The sequence below is a fragment of the Trachymyrmex cornetzi genome, unplaced genomic scaffold (genome assembly GCF_001594075.2).
Source record: "Trachymyrmex cornetzi isolate Tcor2-1 unplaced genomic scaffold, Tcor1.1 scaffold454, whole genome shotgun sequence".
Taxonomy (NCBI): domain Eukaryota; kingdom Metazoa; phylum Arthropoda; class Insecta; order Hymenoptera; family Formicidae; genus Trachymyrmex; species Trachymyrmex cornetzi.
In genome coordinates this window covers 607,112-620,050 of record NW_017299334.1, presented here as the reverse complement: position 1 = coordinate 620,050, position 12,939 = coordinate 607,112, and the positions used below count along the sequence as shown (strand labels likewise).

At 33.0% G+C, this 12,939-nt stretch overlaps 2 protein-coding genes across 3 annotated transcripts in view; one reads left to right on the top strand and one right to left on the bottom strand.

Annotated features, from left to right (window-relative positions):
- Positions 1 to 2,870: 2,870 nt before the first annotated feature.
- On the top strand, positions 2,871 to 6,034 carry UbcE2M (NEDD8-conjugating enzyme UbcE2M). The gene is made up of 4 exons (XM_018513260.1): positions 2,871 to 3,165; positions 3,248 to 3,342; positions 3,542 to 3,748; positions 4,696 to 6,034. Exons 1-4 carry the CDS (start codon positions 3,063 to 3,065, stop codon positions 4,834 to 4,836), a joined length of 546 nt encoding a protein of 181 aa, XP_018368762.1. The 5' UTR covers positions 2,871 to 3,062; the 3' UTR covers positions 4,837 to 6,034.
- Positions 6,035 to 8,566: 2,532 nt separating this feature from the next.
- msk (importin-7 msk) overlaps positions 8,567 to 12,939 on the bottom strand; it is a 10,919-nt gene continuing 6,546 nt past the window's right edge. For both annotated transcript variants that reach the window (XM_018513231.1, XM_018513233.1), the window contains exons 11-19: positions 12,522 to 12,848; positions 12,103 to 12,289; positions 11,342 to 11,565; positions 11,175 to 11,267; positions 10,867 to 11,093; positions 10,551 to 10,756; positions 10,094 to 10,366; positions 9,867 to 10,010; positions 8,567 to 9,758 (exon numbers count right to left, since the gene is read on the bottom strand). In XM_018513231.1, the coding sequence (XP_018368733.1) occupies positions 9,691 to 9,758; positions 9,867 to 10,010; positions 10,094 to 10,366; positions 10,551 to 10,756; positions 10,867 to 11,093; positions 11,175 to 11,267; positions 11,342 to 11,565; positions 12,103 to 12,289; positions 12,522 to 12,848 (1,749 nt within the window). In that variant the 3' untranslated portion in view covers positions 8,567 to 9,690. The remainder of the gene's footprint in view (positions 9,759 to 9,866; positions 10,011 to 10,093; positions 10,367 to 10,550; positions 10,757 to 10,866; positions 11,094 to 11,174; positions 11,268 to 11,341; positions 11,566 to 12,102; positions 12,290 to 12,521; positions 12,849 to 12,939) is intronic.

Genomic DNA, 12,939 nt, shown 5'->3' with positions numbered 1-12,939 from the left:
GTCTCGCTCGCTCTCGCGCAGCGGCAAAGTGGTGGGGCGGTTTTCCGTGTTGCCGGGGAGCCAAATGTGCACCACTGTGTCCGAGATCTTGGACCGATTTCTAGCATCGTGGACACAAGGCTTTAGAGACACTCTTTTACATCTCTTTATATTAAAAGTCTCTAGTTTCAGCAAAATCACAAGAAAGAGAAAGGAATATATGGTGTCTCTTTCTAACCTTCATAGTTCTTGTGTGAGTCATGATCCCGTAAAGGCCCGTCTACAATACACGGAGTAAGTAGTTAGAGTAAGAAATTGACCAATCACAGTCGATTATTCTTCTCACATTCGACTGTGATTGGTCAATTTCTTACTCTTACTTCTTACTCCGTGTATTGTAGATGACGCCTAAGATACGTCTTTCTATAGTACGACTTTTAGAACATTATTAAAAATTATTGCAAAATGGTTGGGTGTGCAGCCCCATCTTGCAATAATTCTGCAGCCAAAGGCTACATAATGAAAATATTTCCGCGTGATGTTGAACGTCGAGCATTATGGGCGACAAATGTTGGAAAAAATGTACGTTCAGGGAGATGCTATTAACGCTATTTCTGTCATTCTATGCTTGTTTTGGTTGGAAAAATTGATTCTTTATAAAATAGATTAGTTTGCAAACAATTTTTAACGTATCGATACGCACATCGCCTATTCCTACAATGGCTACGTTCGGAAATGTCGCTCGGATGCCTCCGATGCCTCGGATATATCATCCGTCCTTGTTTAACATTAAATGTTAAGGACAGATGATGAATCCGAGGCATCCGAGCGACGTTCCCGAACGCAGCCAATATTTACATTCGAATATTGGCGGGAATTGCTGAAAAATGACGAACCAATCGAAATTGGCTGTTCTCGTGTCGCGACTCTGATAGAGTCTCTATGGTCGTGCAGCGCAGTAGCGTCGTAGCCATAGGCGTCAAGTGTTTGGGAGATGCCTTATCATTTTAATTACATTATCTTTTTATTCGCCCAATTCGAGGTGGCCGGTGCCTTACATTCAATTTACTTTTGTTCAATTTCGAAGACCATCAATGGCCAAGTTTAGTCGGTTCGGCTGTGGGGCCAATTAAAAGAGAAGAAAAAGTAATTTAGGAACACAGCCTCTATCAGATTTGATAAAATGACTACTGAGTTGGCAACACTAGCCGTAGATGACGACGCCAGTATTGCTATCTCACGGAGAAGATTCAAACCCCTCAATATCGAGAACGGTTCTATCGGTAACAAGGTTTCGTTGATATTACCAATCTTGCCGATTATAGAAATTCTCGTTAGAAAAAAGATTATCGACGCGTGACAAAGGAGAATTGTCTTTCACATGGGGTATAGAGAATAGGAGGCCGAACTTACATGGACGAGGCTGTCAAAATAAAGCATGGTTCAAAAGTGATCATCTGAATTGGTTTGATCGAGATGTCGCTTTCGTTCCACGACACTTAAAATCACTAGATTAACAAAGTACCGCGAACTGCCACCATTTTGGCTCCATGATGCGCGGTTATTCAAAACTTCAGCCTCTTTCGCTGCGAGTTTTGTAATTTTCAACACAGCAACCGTACATTTTCAATAATAACAGAGTCAGATTCTTCTTCTTCCAGACCCCTGTATGGATTTCCGACTTTTTAACAAAATCAGGTTAGGATAGCATTTCGATGCCATTTTGGCTCCAAATGTTAATTCAGTGAACTTTCTCATCGTGGTACTTTGTTAATCTAGTAACTTTAACGACATCATTCTCGCAGTTTGCATGGTAGATCATACCAATTTTACATGAAGAATGCTCCATTCTTTATGCAGTTTTAATGACAATTTACGTCTTCCTGTTAAGCCTTGTGTCCACGATGCTAGAAATCGGTCCGAGATCTCGGACATAGAAAAAATTAACAAATCACATTTGAACAATTTGATCACATGACCATTGCGATTGGTCATCCTTTCTTCATCCGAGTTTTCGGATCGATTTCTAGCATCGTGGACACAAGGCTTTAGTTCAGATCTACAATAGATTTTTTAAGTCTTAAGCCATAAGGAATGGACGAATTACAACCAATTATTCTCTTCGCATTCGACTGTAGTTGGTCAATTTCTTACTGCTTAAGGCTTAAAACAACTATTGTAGATCCGGACTTACCCCGAGAGAATTACCCCGGATCTACAATAGGGTTTTAAGCCTTAAGCCATAAGAAATGGGCGAATCACAGTCGCTTATTCTTCTCGGATTCGACTGTAATTGGTCAGTTTCTTACGGCATAAGGCATAAAACACCTATTGTAGATCCGTACTTAAGCGGGGAGCACAGACTCTTGCATAACGCATAACACATGAGGCATAAGAATATGTACCAATCGAAGTTCTCCGTTTCTTTCCCTTCCATGTAATAGAGAACTCTGGTTGGTTCAATTTCTTATGCCTCATGTGTTATGCGTTATGCAAGAGTCTGTGCTCCCCGCTTTACAGTCTTGAAATAAGAACCGACTTATGAATGCCTTTGACCACACTTTTCAAAGCCTAGGCCGGTATTCATAGTCAGATCTTATATTCAAGACCGTCTTAAGTACGGTCTTAAGAAGTTACGAACCAATCAGAGGACTGCATTAGCGTTTTAAGTCACAGTCGATTATTCTTCTCACATTCGACTGTGATTGGTCAATTTCTTACTCTTACTTCTTACTCCGTGTATTGTAGACGGGCCTTTAGACAGTCTTGAAATAAGAATCGACTATGAATACCAGCCCTAGTTCGGCCTCCTACTCTCTATACTCCATGGAGTCCATGGTCATCCATAACTCCGTGACATCAGCGCCATGACCGTCTGTCCACGTGACACTAGCCGTTGCGCCGCCCGTGGTGTGTGGTTGCGTGCGAGTGTAGTTGGGGACCAACCGTGCGATTGATCCTGTGGTGTCAAAGAATCGTCGGTTCTCTAGGGTTTGATTTTTGTATGCCGTCCGCGTGACCGCGGCTCGTGCCCGAGACACTTGCATGTCAGCCCGTGTCGACGTCGAACGCGCGATCTAACTATGATCAAATTATTCTCATTGAAACAAGCGAAAAAAGATGGCGAGTCACCCAAGGCTGGTACCCAGAAGAAGGCGTCCGCGGCACAGCTGAGGATCACGAAAGGTTCGGAGTAATGCCATTGAGCAACGTTGTACGTTTTCTGCACGTTCGTCTTCTTTCTTACCTGGTGCTCCTTTTTTTCTAGACATAAACGAACTGAATCTCCCGAAAACGTGCGGCACGGAATTTCCAGATCCCGACGATTTGCTAAGCTTTAAATTAATCATCTGTCCAGATGAAGTAAGTAAACGCTTGCTCCAGAGCACCTTATAATTCTTACAGTCAATCAGATCAATATCACTTTTGCCATCTTGCCAGAAATCAAGATTATTTTTGGTGTTTAGTTTAGAAGTTTAGATAATTGACACGGTAGCTCCTTTTAACGTTAACATTACTTTCTTATATCTTAATAATCTGAAGGTTTTTTTAATTGTTTCAGGGATTTTACAAAGGTGGTAGGTTCGTATTTAGTTTCAAAGTCGGGCCCAATTATCCGCACGAACCACCCAAAGTGAAGTGCGAGACTCAAGTTTATCATCCTAATATTGATTTGGATGGTAATGTGTGCCTCAATATTTTGCGAGAGGACTGGAAACCTGTACTCACAATCAATTCCATCGTTTATGGTCTCCAGTATCTCTTTCTAGTATGTTTACTTGTTATCATTTCTGATATCATTTCTGATATCATTTTCAGTTCGTAGTGTTTTGCAAATAAAAACTATATTGCTATGATATTTAGCTTGGACAAGAAATATTAGGTACCTTATTAACTATTATTTAAAGCTCAAAATTGGATTTATAGAATTTGCCATGAATTGTCCTTTGTTTTAAAAATCCTTGAAACTTATGTATGGTGCCTGCAATCAATAAGTAACAATGTAGATAAATTCCAGATGAATGGAAAAAATGTTAGTGCCTAATATTTTTTAACTGTATTATTATAATATTACGTCGCATGGAATTCTATATAATAACAGTATTTATAGTCAGTTCTTATATTTAAGATCATCTTAAATGCAGTCTTAAGATATCATAAACCAATTACGGAGCTATATTAATGTCTTAAGACATTAATTAAGATGGTTGAGATAAGAACATATTAAGATAAGAACGAACTATGAATACCTGACTTGTAAATATACACATATCTACAGTGGCTGCCAAACATTTCTGGCCAATAATAATTTTGTTTTACAAATAAATGTCTAGTACATAAATACCTAATACATTTTAGTATATAAAATATTTTAAATATTTTAAATTGATTGATTATAACAAGAATTTTAATTGCGTGAATCAGAAATTGTAAAATTCACACAAATATTATTAGGCACCTGCTTTGACAAATAGTCTTCTTTGCTTATTTATGTTCAAGAATTTTTATTTATAATATAAACTGAAAAACAGGACCCAAAAATTATTGTAAAATTAATGTTGATAATGTTGACTGGAAACTTGGCAGTCACTATATATGTATATATAAAAGCTGCTCTCAAAGAATCTCAGAGAATTCTTATTATTACCAAAATTCTCAGTATATAGAATTCACTTTGTTTTTTATTTGAACTAAGAAGAATAAATGTTTTGACAGGAACCAAATCCTGAAGATCCATTAAATAAGGATGCAGCTGAAGTTCTACAAAACAACAGAAGGGCTTTCGAACAAAATGTAACGAAAGCGATGAGAGGTGGTTATGTAGGATCCTATTATTTTGATCGGTGTCTCAAGTGATACAGTGCCTCACCGTCAATACTGTACACGCTTCTCCAAGGACTCACTGTAGGTGAAGAGATCCTAAACTACGGAATGAATGTAGGACCGCATGGTGTCCTCATTATCACTTGCGTGATAACATTAACATATTTACTTTATTTGTGTCTTGCCAGGCCTATATACATTTAATTGGAGACGTATTTTTTTCTTAGCACAAAAAACTTGGGCGGTTTGAATGCATCGTTCATTGTTTTCGATGAATTACTAAGAATGTTTATTGGCCATGGCATTATTTTAGTGAATTTGAAGTGCAGTGTTGAGGGGTTCGTAGAATTATAGTTTGACATTTGGCAGAGAGATAATAGATGTTACGATGTGATTTAATTGTGTTCCATATATTTATGATTCTGGACCCGAAATTGGAAAGTTTTTGGATCCTAAATTTTTAAACTTGTTTTGCGATTTTTATAGGTACCTTAATTTATAAAATATTTATTTTCTAAGGGGTGCAATCCATTTTCATAATAATTCACCGTAGCATCTATCAAAATCTGCTTTTCATTTAAATATATGTACAAGTAACTTATGTATTTTGACTGAGAATGGAATATAAAGCTGTTACAAAACTGCAAATATTTCGTTTAGATTTTCGCAAACAGCAAATTTTTACACCCGACAGAACAGCTCTCTTTCTGATATATGTAAAAATAATAATTCGATGTCTTCTTTTTTGAGAAAAATTAAAATTTTTTTTTTTATTTCACACTAAGCGAAGAAATTAGTTTGCTTTATGTACAAGTACAAACCTTACAGCAGTCACTAATAATTACGAGATTACAATGCAATCGTGAGATTTGTTATGCTACAAAATTTAATTTATTATATACTTCGTAATTACTAGAAATATTGAAAAGTATATTTTCAACGTCACGCTTGTACAGAGTCTATATAAAATAATTGAGCATATCTCAATGTAGTTTAGAAAAATTGATACATGCAAGAATCACAGAAATACTTATATAACGAAGTGTGTTAAAATGTGCCACCGATACTTCTTTCTGCTATTTGCTCTTATATTGATGTATAAATCGGAATATTTAGATAACACCATATATATCTCTTCAATCTGTAGGCATTTTGGAATTCATAATAGTAAATTTGTATAATCGCTAGTGAAAATAGAAATTAAAAATAGTAGTGTATCTATACAAGTGTGAAAAAAAAGTTTTTGTCCTTTACATTTTAATTACACACGTTGAAATCATGTAATGAAATTTAATACTATTTTTCTGAACACACACACTCTGATCTTATTTAAAAAATAATCTACGATTGTGTGTGTGTGTGAATTCCAAACTACTATATGATTGCGTATATATTTTGTTTATTAAATATATTTAATTAGACAGATGTAAGAAAGAGTTAAATGCTAATCCACAAACATACTGTAAACTCCAGAAATAAAGGTCTTGGATAAATAAATAAATGACAGATACAATAGAGACTACATTTTCAGTTTAATAATGAAGTTTCTATAAACTTCATCCGTATATTAAAGCACCAGTTATAGTTATCTTACCTCTTATTAGTTTATACAATATCAAGACTTAAGCGTATATGTGTGATGTTTTATCGTAAGACTCGCCGCCACTACCATTATTTATAATTTATTTTATTCATTATATAAAAACTACGGAGAGAATATGCGTGTGGTAAATATTCATTACAAAGAAGTTACGACTCGTATCCTATAAAGAGCAAAGGAACAGCTTTTTCGTCTCTTCTCTCTATCAATGTTACTTTAATTTATTATTCTTTAATACAGTACTTCTAGAACTTATGAACTAGAGAAGTGTCCTGGCCTCATTCCGACCTACAGCTTATTCTGCTGTATTCTTTAATTTAGGTCCCGTCTGCACGTTAATGTCTCAAGGCACTTTTTTAAAAATGTTTTTGTTTGAAAAACTGACACAATCAATATTAACTTCCTCTCTCATTACATGCAAAGATTTTAAATGAGTCGCGAGTTCGGATCACAGTGCGAAGAACGATAGTATCTTTATTTGATTGCGTCGTACCGTTTATGAAATAGATACGATATTAAAAATCGCTTTTTATACTACACATATATCTCCGATAAACACTGCAAGAAATCAATAGTCATAATTTCAAATGAGCCAATATAAAAGCAGGGTACTGCAAAATAAAATTGGCGAATATAAGAAATACGTAATTTATTTATTATACTATGTTAGAAAAAGATTATCATGTATACCAAAAACTTTTCTTCCATATATAATGTCTCATTTTATCAATTTAGAGTATTGTAATGTACTGATTATAATTATGTGTTAATTTTCAAATATCTGAAACTATTTAAATCGTCCTGTTACATGTAAAATATCCCTGGTTTTTGAATTTCGAGAGATATGCACATAATATATAACAGATACATTTAAAATGTTGAGCAATAATATACACACACATTTCTACATCCTTGACTTATGTTATTGATATTGTTCTAGATAATTATTTATTTTGACCACGTTTAGCAGAATGTTTATTTTGCAACTGTTGAAAGTTTCCTTCGCTGCGATAGGACTATTCCTCTAGAACGTATAATCACCACAAGAAAATTTCATAGAAAAAACATTATGGTTACTTTAACCGAAAATAATGATATTTTTTGTCCATCAATACAATTTGGCTATAAGCTGTTACTATAATTCTTATAACCAAATTACATTGATGCACAAAAATATCATTATTTTCGGTTGTAGCAATCATAACGCTTTTTCTGTGTTTCAATAATTACAAGATAAGTATTTTGTTGAACGTGATCTTTAAGACTAATATTTATTATGAATAAATAAAATGTGTAGGGACTTCTTAATATACTCCGGGTATATTAAAAAGTCATGAATCTTATTTTTCCGCATTTCTAATAATTTCTGATATTTTCATGAAATATATATCGAATTCTTTACAAAATTGAAATTAAAGTTCCAAGTTTTTAAATATAGACAATATATATTCCATATGTTTTTAATTTACAAATAAATTAATGATTAACAAAATCTATTATACATGTATATTGTTTCTCTTCTACACTATCCGCTGTATTTTTGCATGCACCCTGTGTAGAAAATATTTATTAGAAAAAATGAATTTGAAGTAAATATCAATGATTAAAATTATTGCACAACAATTTCTTGCAGCTTTATATGAAAAATAGATAAGTCTCGTATTCGATAAACAGAATAAAAAGTTTGGTCGAGTATATATCATAAAGAAGCACATACTCTTATCAACAAAATGTTGACAACCTAATTTCACTATCAAATAACATTTTAGTACAAACTTGGACTTAAATACAAGATCACAATTTATACTTTGAAGCGACACGTAATTGACACATACGTCCTTTTGCATTTCGATATAAAAAGCTCTCTTGTGCAGTAATATCATTTCACTAACCACAGCACAGAACACCTCTTCTTTGTACGCCTTTATCATTTTGGGCTCTGATATTTATAATTTATTTCTGCTTCGAGTTCATCCTACGTAATTGCAATATCTCATGAAAGAAAGAGCTCTGCTCAGATTTGTTGTTAATGCCTTTTATAATACAATATAGATATTAATCCATATTGTATTACAAAAAAGCATTCATCTTTTAAAATACAATATGGATATTAATCCATATCGTATTATAAAAGGCATTCATATTTTATAATATAATATGGATATTAATTCATATTGTATTATAAAAGAATCAAAACATAAGATTGTAGACTTCGTTACAGAAGCTATTCAAAGTGCTTTCTTAAATCATTCGTGCTCTATCCTTCAGGGTACAGTTTGGACAGCGTAAAATATGGCAGAACTTATCTTTTTCAAAATAAAGCAAGCTGTGCTGGGATTTATGTAAAGTGATCGGTAACTGCAGAAAAATGTTTGGCCATATGTAATACAATATACATTTAAACGAAGACTTGAAAAAAAAAACAATGTTTATTTAAAAGTCTAAATTACTCTTATCTAAAGATTTTTGTGATAAGCAACAGTTTTGCAAGTTACATAGTCTAGTAGCTTTGATAAGTTTCATTTTTCCTTTTCAGTAGAACAGCTATTCGCAAATAGATTTGGAGAATGTACAGCATATTTTACTGAACTAATTGTTAATATCAAATAACATAGTTTATACACATACTCGAATTTCTTTTGATATATTTATACCAACAATTTAACATAATTTGTTAACATATATTTTATAAACTAAGCGATTTTTTTTGTTAAAACAATTTCATATTTAGGCAAATAATTGAGAGTAAATATACATTTTATGTGTATATGTATGTATATATGCATGCGCGCGCGCGCGCGCGTGTGTGTGTGAAAATACATATCTAGCAAGCTATGTTAGAATTTTCTTAACCAAAGGTACTTTAGAGTTAAAATATTTCGATAGCATAATTTAAAATAATTTTAAATTGTCAAGAAAACATGTTATAACTTGCTAAACGAGGAGTAATATTTTATTTGAATAATAAAATATCGAATTGTTATTTATAATAAATGTGTAAGAGATGTGTAATATACATTTTCACATGATAACTAAGTAGCAAATCTGCTGTCTCATAAAACAGTATGCACAAAACCGATGATTTCATGAGGATAAAATTTTAAAGTCTTATCTTTGTTAGATTGCCTTAGTAATGTACAATTAATTTACACAAAAATAGTAAATAGGAAATGCGTAATATTTTCGAAATAGTTATATAATGTTCATGTGCTATAAATGTCCAATTCAGATTCAGTATAATTTGTTTACTTACTTAGTGAACCTAAAATTGAAATGATTATAAGTCTTTATCGACTTAAAGGTGTTCCACCGAAGTTAAACGAAGTGGGCACAGTCTGTAAGTGAAAGACGTATCCTAAAAAATTTTTAATTATAGATTAATGAATATACAGAATAAAAGAATACGCAGATTAACTCATACATCAATGCAAATTCTCAACTATTAAAAGCAGTATAAGTTTACCTCCGCTCTGCTCGATCCTTTTACTCTCTAAAGCTGCTTTGCGTTGATCCGCCAAAAGAATAATTTCTTGTAAAGCTTTCTCTTGTTCAGGACTAAGAAGACTCGTTAAGGCTCTATACCAAGCCATATCGGTTCTTTCAATATCTAGTTAATTATATATATATATATAAATAAAAAATATTTGATATATATATATATATCTCAAATATTATTTTTTAAGTATTTACTTTGTATGACTTCCTTGAAAACGATATATTCATCTTGATTAGAATCTTCTGAATCTAAAGGTGTAGTATAGCTTTCGAGAGCAGTCTCTTCGTTACCGTCATACTCTGAGTCGTCATCATCGTCATCTGACCTGTGATCACCGTGACCATCTTGTATAGTCGCGTTAACGTTAAAGCCATGTTGAGCAGACGTTCGTGTTATCTTATCCTGTAATTTCTCGAGGTATTCTTGATTAGCATCATCTATATCGTCTTCGTCTGATGATAAGACATCTAAAAATCGAATTTAATTAGCTTATATATTTTACCATGTATACTATATTTCTTATTTTTGCTATAACTTTCAAATAAAACATTTTGGGATCTTCATGTAACATTTTTCTCTTATTTCTACTCATAGAACATATTACTAAAGTTTGTAATAAAAAATCTGGAACACTCTATACAAAATATTTACCCTCGTCAATATCACTTTCTTCCTCGTTCTCGTCATCATCGTCTCCATCTGTGACTTTAGCGGCATATGCTCTTTTCAAACCTTCGAATAGCAAGATTAAGGATGGAATAATTTGCGTTGCACATTCGTTAACAGCAGGTGGTCTCGCAGGACCCATGCTGATTAACGTACACAATCCAAGAACGCACAACTTACGGTCGTGCAAGCTATGGAGAAGATCAATCATTGTAATTCGTTATCACAAAGGAAATTAATATCTTAAGTTTTTGTATATTAATTTCATATTAGAATATTTTTATATGATAAAAATCCATACCCTAAAAAACAATCAGTATCATTGATCCACTGCTTTATAAAACGTGAAGCAAGCGGCTCTGTCGATTGATCAAAGTTTCCTTGTAATCTGTCCATTGTTTCCAGACAAAGCGCGGGATTGTAATATAAAGCGGCAATGACTACTTGAAGACACATCGTTCGCAACTCCGAAGTTTTAACTTCGCGCATTAGGCGTTCGAGGACTAATTGTACAAGCGACGGTATACACTAAAATTGAATCGTTTTATTCGTATTGCACTTCGTAGATGATAATACATTTGCACATAATTCCTATGGATATTATGTTACCTGATCTATACGTCCTTTACATTGCAAAATTATAACTTCTAATAACTTGGCAGCATGACACTCTGGATCTTCACCACCCTCACCAGTCAAAACCTACAACATACAATACAACTTTATTTAGAAACTAATAATATTAGATTGTATATAAAGAGAATATTGTTACTTACAGTTTTACACATGTTGAACATAGCAAGAACGTGATTTTCATTCGATAAAAACGCTTGAGTATCAACAGTGATGTAATTATGTAGCGCAGGCATCATATCAGTGAAATAATCAAAACCATCTTTTTGGAAGAGTTGATACATGAGTTCCAAGACTTTCCACATATCTTCAGATATACCTTTACCCGTTAGGTCGTAAACTAACGATAAGGCTTCTTCGTAAAATTCTGATTAAGAAAAGAAAGCTATTTTTTAGGATGCTTAATATCACAATAAAATAATATATTTCAGAGATATATATTATAAGAAAATATATAAGTACATATATGCAACATTGCAAATAAAGTTTGTGCTAAATGGGTTTAATGGTAAAACATTAATCTACTAAAAAAAAATCCCGGATTCATTATATATATATATATATCTGACTAGAAAATATTATTCCACCGATAAAAATAATTTATTTCAAAAACAAAACTCCAAAATTACTTGACGTGAATTTGTAGTTCAAAAAGATCAAATATCTATAAATAAATATAAGACAGAACAGTTTTTAAACTTATTGGGATTTCACTAATAGCTATCTAAAGAAAATAATTAAGAGATAAAATAATTAAGAACATAGAAATATCCTAAGTAATGATAAGTGACAGAAAAATATGATTACTGAAGTATTCAAATCCATGCAGAATCTATTAAATTCAAATAATCAAGAATTCTTCACTAAAACGGAGAATAAAAATTTGAATGTGAGAAGAACATACCCATTACATTATGTCCGAAGATGTAAACGACTACTTGGAGGACGATCGGTTCGAGTTGCAACAAGATTTGAGGATGGTCCTCCATTACCGTTAACAACGTTTCTATTGTGTTCAACAGGCCCATTGCTGTTATCGCCTTCTCGTCGCTACCTTCATCTGTTTCAAGCACTTGGCTAAATGTAGCAGCCTGAACAAAAAATATATACCATATATTCTATCATATAAAATTAAAATGTAACAATTATACGGATTCTTAAATTTTAACACAAACTAAGAAAATCAAGGCTAATAACAGTACAACGCGATTAGAGGCGTAAATTATGATGTAAAAACTTTTATTAATATGATTTTCTTCGTTTCTATTATGTAATTACTTTGATCATACAATTCTTCTCGCAAAATGCTATCAAACTTCTTACCAAATGCTGGCACACTTCCACAGCAATTGGAATTAATTGTACAGTATATGTGCAGACGATCTTCTGCATAACACTCGTCAGATCATCGTTTTCAGTTTGCCTTATAATAGTCAATAATTCAAGTGTTATTTGCTTAATTAATGGTTCGATGTATTTTTTAGCTTTTTGTTGTGACGAAAGCATCATCTGAAGTGCTATGGCCGCTTCGACTTTAACAGGCAAATCTTGATCTCTCAAGAGGGCATTTGTAATTAATCCGACTGCATCAATTAAAATTTGTTCCGTTTTAAACTTAATTTCCGAGAAGTAATGCATCACCCAGCAGGCCTAAAAACAGAATTAACAATTGTCACTGCACTGAATATTTTTCTTATTTTATCATTATTATGTAATATACTCGTAACACACACACACACAC

Bases quoted from the DNA above. Each gene is read 5' to 3' on its own strand.
- UbcE2M (XM_018513260.1), top strand. From the start codon at position 3,063: ATGATCAAATTATTCTCATTGAAACAAGCGAAAAAAGATGGCGAGTCA. The intron at 3,166-3,247 runs GTTCGGAGTAAT...CTTTTTTTCTAG, and splicing joins ACAGCTGAGGATCACGAAAG to ACATAAACGAACTGAATCTC. The intron at 3,343-3,541 runs GTAAGTAAACGC...TAATTGTTTCAG, and splicing joins TAATCATCTGTCCAGATGAA to GGATTTTACAAAGGTGGTAG.